The 8,703-nt window shown below is 57.2% G+C and overlaps 1 protein-coding gene across 1 annotated transcript in view; it reads right to left on the bottom strand.

Annotated features, from left to right (window-relative positions):
- The window catches only part of MYO9B (myosin IXB), a 113,869-nt gene that overhangs the window by 8,341 nt on the left and 96,825 nt on the right, over nucleotides 1–8,703 (bottom strand). The window contains exons 22-30 of the mRNA XM_010845675.1: nucleotides 7,042–7,947; nucleotides 5,754–5,826; nucleotides 5,459–5,577; nucleotides 2,985–3,118; nucleotides 2,534–2,724; nucleotides 660–758; nucleotides 374–547; nucleotides 226–267; nucleotides 6–32 (exon numbers count right to left, since the gene is read on the bottom strand). Of these exons, the coding sequence (XP_010843977.1) occupies nucleotides 6–32; nucleotides 226–267; nucleotides 374–547; nucleotides 660–758; nucleotides 2,534–2,724; nucleotides 2,985–3,118; nucleotides 5,459–5,577; nucleotides 5,754–5,826; nucleotides 7,042–7,947 (1,765 nt within the window). The remainder of the gene's footprint in view (nucleotides 1–5; nucleotides 33–225; nucleotides 268–373; nucleotides 548–659; nucleotides 759–2,533; nucleotides 2,725–2,984; nucleotides 3,119–5,458; nucleotides 5,578–5,753; nucleotides 5,827–7,041; nucleotides 7,948–8,703) is intronic.

Below are 8,703 nucleotides of genomic sequence, written 5' to 3'. Positions count from 1 at the left end.
CTGACAAACACGTGCCCATTGTGCTGCAGGACCTGGGGTGGTGGGGGCGGGGGGTGCTGAGTGGGCAGCTGCACCCCCGGAGGCACAGGGGCACCACTTGGTGGGGACGCCTCCCATGGCATCTCAGGATGGGGATCCCTTAGGGCTGGGTGGGAAAACGCATGCTTCCCTGGGTGCGTGCACACGCACACACACACCCATGCACACGAGGACACGCGTACTCACAGCGCGCTCCTGCTTCCGCTTTTTCTTCTGAGCTTTGCTCTGCTGTGAGAGAGCACAAAGGCCAGGTCTGCGTGGGGCCCCCTGGAGATACCCCCGCAGCGACATGCCGGCACAGGGACCCTCCCGCACACGGAGCGGCCGCACCCACCTTGGGAGGCTCGAAGTCGTTCTTGGTGTGCCCGCGAGTGAACTCATCCAGCAGCGACTGGAAGAGGTTGAGGACCAGGTTGGTGTCCTTCTCGCCGCGCTCGGCTGCCAGGTTGCTCACGACGATCTGGTAGTTCTCCATGAGGTCTTTGTAGCCCACGTGGATCTTCCCGTTCTGTGGGAACGCAGGCTGTGACCCTCCCGTAGGACGGATGGATGGCGGCGCCCAGGCTGGGGAGGGGTGGGAGCTGCCTCGGGACCCCTCCCCAGGTCTGGGCTGCACGTACGGGCACGGAGTACATGGTCTTGAGGTTGCTCCGGAACTTCTCGGTGGCTTCGATGAATAAGCTTTCAATGGGAGTCTTCTGGGAACGAAGGTCGTTCACCTGGAGAGGGAGGGAGAGACCCGCTGACCCCGCGTTGCCTGGAGCCAGGCATCTGGGTGGTCACGGCTCTGCCCTGTCCCAGGTCCTTCCTTGGCTCCCCTGGGAACCATTCGGGCCCTCCTGTCAACCCTGGTCTCTCTGGGATCACTTACTGTGGGTGTCGAGCAGCAATCCTGGCCTCCCCCGATAGATGCTGGGAACACTTCCCAGTTGTGAGAACCAAAACCATCTGCAGATGTTGCCAAGTGTCCCCTAGGGGCAGACTCAGCCCTGGCCGAGAAACCCTGGTTTAAAAGGGCCCTTCCTGCTGCCCGCCACAGGCGCTTACTCCTGGCCACAGCCCAGGACTGGGGCTGCCTCACATAGCCTGATCATCTTAACCCTTTATTGTTCCTATCAGCCTGATGGCGCCCTCTGAAGCTCTCAAATGCTGCTCTGTTGGCTGTGGGGCTGCCTGAAACTGAGGTGTGAATACACCTGATTTCTTTACCTTTACTGCACACATGTGACTAAGTCAAGTCAGTTGCGACCCCATGGACTGTAGCCCGCCAGGCTCCTCTGTCCATGGGATTCTCCAAGCAAGAATACTGGAGTGGGTTGCCATGCCCTCTTCCAAGGGATCTTCCTGACTCAAGGATGCAGCCCTCATCTCTCACACCTCCAGCACTGGCAGGTGGGTTCTTTACCATTAGTGCCACCTGGGAAGCCCCTCTAGTACACAGTAAGTGCTCAATCATTGCCTTGCACTGAATGCATTTTGTAAAATAAAATTTTTTTTAATTAATTAATTTGCCTGTGCTGGGTCTTGGGAGCTTCCTAGGTGGCTCAGTGGTAAAGAATCCGCCTAAAATTGAGGAGATGTAAGAGAATTGGCTTGGATCCCTGAGTCAGGAAGATCCCCGGGAAAAGGAAATCGCTACCCAGTCTTGCCTGGAAAATTAGTCCACGGGGTTGCAGAGTGTCAGACACAACCGAGCATGCACGCAAGCTGGGTTTTAGTTGTGGCATGTGGGATCTAGCTCCCTGACCAGGCATCACACCTGGGTCCCCTGCATCGGGAGCTCAGTGTCTTAATTGCTGGACCACCAGGGAGGTCCCCAAAAGTGTTCTAGATAAAGTAATTTGTGCACGATCAACTGCAGTTGCGTGGTAGGGCGAGGAACAGCCTGGCAGCACTTGTGTGTCTGCTGTTCTGTTTAGAGGGTCGTTCTGGAGGCCAGTGCTTCCTCACGTGGAGGCAGCAGGAAACTGCCCCAAGGGGCACTGTGAGACAGCAAACCAAGTGTCTTCAGTCGGCAGATCGCAAACGTCCTGGCAGGAGCCGCAGGATAAAACGCATCTGCCGGGCGCCCAGCCCACGTGTGCACACGCCCGTGTACGCGCGACGATTTCAGTGGGTGAAGCGTGGGGCTGGGTCCCAGAATCAGATGCTTCGGGTTGACACGGCTCCTCACACTCTGTGCAGTCCTTGTAGGAAGGCACACATTTGCCGGCGTGTCAGTATGTGTACAGAACAGGACGACTGCAGGCTACAAGTCATCTCACGGGAATCCTAGCTGGGTTTTGTAGAAAACCAGCAGATGCCAAACACAGACAGAAGCATGTGATCTCTAGAACCTTCTGTGTGTTGGAACCACGGACCTGGCCTTTCTGTCCCCACACGATAAGGGCTTTGGTGTGAAAACTACCAAGGGGCAGCGGCCCTGGGGGGTCTGGGGCCGCTCTGCGTGGGACCCCTGCCCCCAGTGTTCCTGGCCCAGGGCCCCACCGCCCACCTTGTTGAGCAGGAATTCATCCAGGTACTTGAGCTCATTGGCGTTGGTGATCTTGCGGAACACGGACTCTCGCCACTTCTCCGACACCGTGATTTTACCAATCTTGAGGTTTCGGTTCTTCTTCCCTTTGCCTCCCGGCTCCTTGGGGTGCTTCTCACCTGTGGCATGACGGTGCTGGTGGCTGGAGGGGACTGGAGGGGTGGGGAAGGGGGCAGGAGAGGCTGGTAAGCGTGGTGGGTTTCTGGGGAGGACGCGGTCACCAGCATGGGGAACCAGGGCCCCATGCCCCGCACACTGAGTTCTGTGGCCAGAAAGTGCCTCTGGGGATGGGGACCAGCCTGAAACTGTGTGACCAGGGCTCAGCCCACAGCTGACTCAGGTCCCTGCCTGGGACGATCCTCAGTGGACCCAGGGGCTCTGCTCTCCATCTCTGAATCTGGGAATCACCAACCTTCTAGATTCTTCTTTGTGGTGGCAGCTTCCAGGATGGCTTGCCCAGGTATGGCGCTCTCCGTCTCTTCTCCACCCTCTGGGCTGAATTTCTTATCCTTGTTCTTGTGAAGGAAAAGTCTTTTAAACGTGGATCTATAGGAGAAAATAGGGGGCTCTGCTTAAGTCTCAGGAAATGAAGGCAGATTTGAGGCCAAAGGGTCAACCTGCTGTTAATGAGAAATAGCCCTTTCACTGGTCACCACTGGCAGGGGATCCCATTAAAAATAAAGTTGGCTTGTGTGAACTGACAGGGGAGTCGGGTGGAAGAGTGAGATACCAAGCAGATGTCACAGTGTGACCCCATTTTCACATGTAAAGAAAACTGAGGACTTCCTTGGTAGGCCAGTGGTTAAGAGTCTGCCTTTAAGTTCAGGGGATCTGGGTTCTGTCCCTGGTTGGGGAACCAAGATCCTGCATGCCTCAGGGCAGCTGAGCCCACTCGCTGCAGCTACTGAGCCCTCATGCTCTGCAGCCCTTGAGCCACAACTAGGGAAGGTCATGTGCCACAGCAGAGGAGAGAGAGAGAAAAATCCCGCTCTCCTCCCTCCCCCAAGATATTTTTATAGGCACAAGGTTTCTGTGGGGGGACTCAAAGAATAAACCCAAAATCATATACTGTGGATGCTGGGTGTGTGATGGGGTGAATGATGACCACCCGCCAAAGATTTGTTCATGTGCTAACCCTCAGGGCCTGTGAGCATGACCTTATCTGGGAAAAGGGTCTTTACAGATATGACCACATGCTATGGACTGAATGTGTCCTCCTAAATCTGTATACTGAAGCCTAACTCCCAGTGTGATGGTGTTAGGGATGCTGTGATAGTTTGGGAGGTAATTAGGTCACGAGGGTGGCGCCCTCATGAATGGGATTAGTGCCCTTTTAAGAGACTCGAAGAGCTCCCTTGCCACTTCCTCCGTTTGAGGACGCTGTGAGAAGGCCTCTATGAACCAGATACCAAATCTGCTGGCACCTTGACCTTGGACTTCCAGCCTCCAGCTCAGTCTGTGGTGTTTTGTTACAGGGGCCTGCATGGACTAAGGCACTGAACAAAGGATCTTAAGATTCCCAGTCATCCTGGATTACCCATATGGGCTCTAAAGCCAGTGACAAGTTATCTTCATAAGAGACAGAAAGTGACTTCCTGGGTGGCTCAGTGGTAAAGAATCTGCCTTCCAATGCAGGGGACGCAGGTTTGATCCCTGGTTGGGGAACTAAGATCTCACATGCCTCACGGCAACTAAGCCCAGCACTGCAACTACTGAGCCTGCGCATAGCAACCGAGACCCAGCGCAGCCAGAAAAAAAGAGAAGAAACGGGAGAGGAGAAGAGTGTCACGTGAAGACGGAGGCTGAGACTGGGGGAGGGGGTGCAGCCACAAGCCAAGGAGTGCCTGCAGCCCCCAGAAGCTGGAAGAGGCAAGGAGGGGTCCCTCCTTGAGATTCTTTGGAGGGACACACGGCCCTGCTCACGTCCTGATTTCACACTTCTGGCCTCCAGAAAAATGAGAGAGTATGTTCCTGTTGTTTGAAGTGTCCCTGTTTCTGGTACTTTGTTTTGGCAGTGGGGGTCTCCCCAGAGTGGGGGGCTCTCTTCCCACTGCAGTCCGCTCATTATCCTCAGGCTCGCATTCACTGTTTGATCAAAGCTCCCCAGTCCCAGGGCCCAACGTCTCTGCTCTGTGAACCGCCTACATCTCTGTGGCAGGGACTTTTTGGGGATAAAGCTGTGACCGATTTTGTGATTCAAAGACCTGGAGGGTTCCCTGACATGGGGATGGGGGTGCTGGGAGCTAGTGATGATTCTGTTCATGCGTGCTGACTCGCTTTGGTCGTGTCGGACTCTGCGACCCTATGGACTGGAGCCCACCAGGTTCCTCTGTGCATGGGATTCTCAAGGCAAGAATATTGGAATGGGTTGCCACGCCCCCCTCCACGGGATCTTCCCGACCCAGGGATTGAGCCTGAGTCTCTTACGTCTCCTGCGTTAGCAGGTGGGTTCTTTATCACTGGTGCAACCTGGGAAGCCCGGTAATGACTCCATAAATGGCCAAAGGGACACTGCCTGTGGCCTCAGGGGTGACCCACACTGTCTCCAGGCTTCAGTGGGAATCATTTCACCCCGATGCAGCAACAATCTGTGCTCCACGTGGGTTTCTCTTCATGGAACTGCCAAGTAAATGCCCCCAACTGAGCTTCCTGAGTGTAACTGGCTTATGGGAATTCCCTGGCAGTCCAGTGGTGAAGACTCAGCACCTTCACTGCTGAGGGGTCAGAGTCAATCCCTGGTCAGTGCACTAAGAGCCTGCAAACCGAGTGCCCAAAAAAAGCAGCAGCAGCAAGAGCGGGATTGGCTTAGGAGACTAGACTGCTCTGAGACTGAAGGCCCTGGACACGCTGGGTGTACCCAAGCCCACCCCCAAACCCTACACCTACTTAGACTCGGCGGAGCCTGGGGACAGGCTGGCATCTGTCCCTGAGGCTGCGTCGGCCGACTTCTTTTTCTGGATGGCCAGCTTCTTCGTGCTGGGCTCCCCATCTGTTTCTGCAGAAGGCTGTAGGGGAGTGGGGCTGGGTGAGCAGAGGCAGGCGGCCTCGCTAGAGGGAAAGCAGGGACTCCCCCGGTGCCGTCGTGCCTTCTATCCACCGTTCGCTTCTGGTGGTGCCAGGGCAGCTGAGACAGAAGTGGGCTTGGACCCTCAGGGGTGGGAACCGCCGCCTGAAGCTTTACCTGAGTCTTGGTCTGGGATGGAGACAGGAGGAGCTTGGAGATGTCACTTGTGGAAAAGGAAACGCGCCTCTCCCTGTGAGATCACAGAAATGTGGCTTTTACTGACAAGGGTGAGCAGGAGACATGTGGGGTTGTCAGGACTGGGGGCGGGGTGGTGCTACCGCCATCTGGTGGGTGGAAACCGGGGATGCTGCTCTGTACCTCAAGGGGTTCAGGACGGCCCCCACCACAGAGATGGAGCCGGCTCCAGAGGCCTGTCACCCCGGGGCCAAGAAAGCCTGTCCTAGAGGAAGGTCTGTGTCTTCCTCCACCTCTTCTTTCCTTTGGAGAAGCCAGCCTCTGCGACAAGGGGCTGGGTCTTGGAGTCACTGATATTTAGCTTACTAGGGGTCCAGGGTCTACAGTTTTTCCAGTAGTCACGTGTGGATGTGAAAGTCGTACCATAACGAAGGCTGAGCACTGAAGAATGGATGCTTTTGAACTATGGTGTTCAAGAAGACTCCTGAGAGTCCCTTGGACTGCAAGGAGATCGAACCAATCAATCTTAAAGGAAATCAACCTTGGATATTCACTGGAAGGACTGATACTGAAGCTCCAATACTTTGGCCACGTGATGTGAAGAGCCAAAGCATTGGAAAAGACCCTGAAGCTGGGAAAGACTAAGGGCAGGAGGAGAAGGGGGTGACAGAGGATGAGATGGTTGGATAGCATCATTGACTCAATGGACATGAGTTTGAGCAAACTGTGGGAGATGGTGAAGGACAGGGAAGCCTGACGAGGTGCAGTCCATGGGGTTGTGAAGAACTGGCCACAACTTAGCCAATGAACGAGGAGAAGAAGGGGCCCACGTGTGTCGGCAGCTACTCCTGCAACCTGTAGGTGTATGTGCGCAAGCACCCCACCCTGCTGATGAGGAAGCAGGTCCAGGCAGGCTGCAGAGGGGGACCTCAAGCCGAGGGGCCACCCCACACAGGGCTGCAGAGGGGGGACCTCAAGCTGAGGGGCCACCCCCCACAAGGCTGCAGAGGGGGGACCTCAAGCTGAGGGGCCACCCCCCACAAGGCTGCAGGCTTTCTGTGTGAATAGGGATCATTTGGGCAGGGCCTTTGTCTTTCCCAACCTTTCCTCCAGTCCCGCTTCTCTGGGGCTGCTGCCCGACTGCTGTCGGCTCTCGGGGCCTGAACCACACGTGTTTCTGAGATGCATGATGCTGTGCACGGCTGTGCAGCCACCCCCACTTCCCCGGCATCCCCAGCCCTCGCTCGGACAAAGGAGGGTGCAGGCTTACTCTGTGGGCGTGAGGGTGGCCCCCACGGCCCGGTGCCGCTCACTGAGGTCCAGGGACTGGCTCAGCATGGTGTTGCTGCCCGTGGTCATCAGCTTTTTGCCCCGCCACAGCTCTACGGCGTTGGCCAGCCGCTCAGTGTCAGGATCCCGGTACCGCTGAATCTGTGTGGAGCCTCCAGGACTGTCAGGCCTCTCCTGGGCCCTGGGGCCGATCCCCGGCTTGCTCTTGTCCTTGGGGGTCTCCGGGGTGGCACTAGGACCCAGCACGGTGACCCTGCTGTCCAGGGCCAGGCTGGTGGGTCGTTCCTCGTGGCTGGGCCTGGGGCTCCCAGCCTGGGCTGCTCCCGAGTCCAGGCTGCTCGGCACAGCCTGTGGGGGCACCTGAGGCTGCTTCTTGGGGGCCGCCATCTCCATCTCAGTCCTGGCATCCGAAGGGCTTTCATCTTCCCTGACCTCCTTTCTGTCTTCCGGGAGGCTCTCCTCTGACCCTGGGACAGCCTTTCCAGAAAGTTCTCTGAGGGTGTGCTCATCCTTGCAGGACTGGATGTGCTTGTTCTGGAGCTTCACGTGCTCCAGCCCCCGCTGTCGCCGTGACTCACGCTTCTCTCGGCTGCGGGGCACTTTCTCTCGACCTTCAGCTGCGTGTTTCTGGGTTGGGGGCACCTTCTCCACGCTTGGGACCTCCTTCTCAGGTTGGCAGCTCTCGGCTGGGAGAGCCCCATCGCTGAGCCACACCTCGGGCTCCAGGTCCAAAGGCTCGCCCTCCGTGGAGGGTTCTAGGCCCTGCTCGGGTTCTGGCCCAGCTGCCTGGGCCAGTCCGGCCTCGACGGTTTCCTTCTTCGCGGCTTGCTCGGCTTCCCTCTCCTTCTCTTCAGCTTTCTGCTTCTCCTCCACCATCCGGCTGAAGCTGGTGGGGTGGGGGAGGAAAGGAGGTGGGTTTAGGAGCAAGTCCACCCAGGGCATTGGGGAACCCTGTTCCACCTGCAGGTACAGGGTTGGGGGGGGCCAGGCTCCCCCTCTGCCAAGGGGTGTGACCCTGGCCCCTAGAGATGCTTCTGGAAAGGTGGACCCATCCTCAGCCAGGAAAGGGGGGAGCCAGGGAATAGCCTCATGTTGTCATGGGCACTGCTGCCTAATGGAAGACCTGGGGGCGGACACAGGAAGGGTCGGCGAGGCCTACAGCACCCTTGTACTCAGGTCTGCTCAGCCCACTTGGTAGTGAGCGAGACCGAGCTGGTGTACTGACTACTGACACTTTCTTCAGTGAAAAAAGTGAAAAGTGCTGGTTGCTCAGTTGGGTCCGACTCTATGAACTGCACCCCATGGACTGTAGCCCGCCAGGCTCCTCTGTCCATGGGATTCTCCAGGCAAGAATACTGGAGTGGGTAGTCATTTCTTTCTCCAGGGTATCTTCCTGACCCAGGGATTGAACCTGGGTCTCCTGCATTGCAGGCGAATTCTTTACCATCTGAGCCATCAGGGTCAGGGGGACCTTTATGAGGTTTGTTGCAGGAGGGATCTGTTCAGAACTCCCTGAATTCCTCTGGGGTCCCTGGCCTGGTGGACTCCCTGTGAGTGGGGACAAGGGGGCCCCCCTGAGGGTTGGTCCCGGTGGCCTGAACCCTCTGAGTCCAGGTGTTCTGCTCAGTGGCTGGGGGTGGGC

Source organism: Bison bison, unplaced genomic scaffold (assembly GCF_000754665.1).
Source record: "Bison bison bison isolate TAMUID 2011002044 unplaced genomic scaffold, Bison_UMD1.0 scf7180017864221, whole genome shotgun sequence".
NCBI lineage: Eukaryota > Metazoa > Chordata > Mammalia > Artiodactyla > Bovidae > Bison > Bison bison.
The sequence above is the reverse complement of the archived record's forward strand: the minus strand, read 5'-3'. Positions and strand labels throughout refer to the sequence as shown.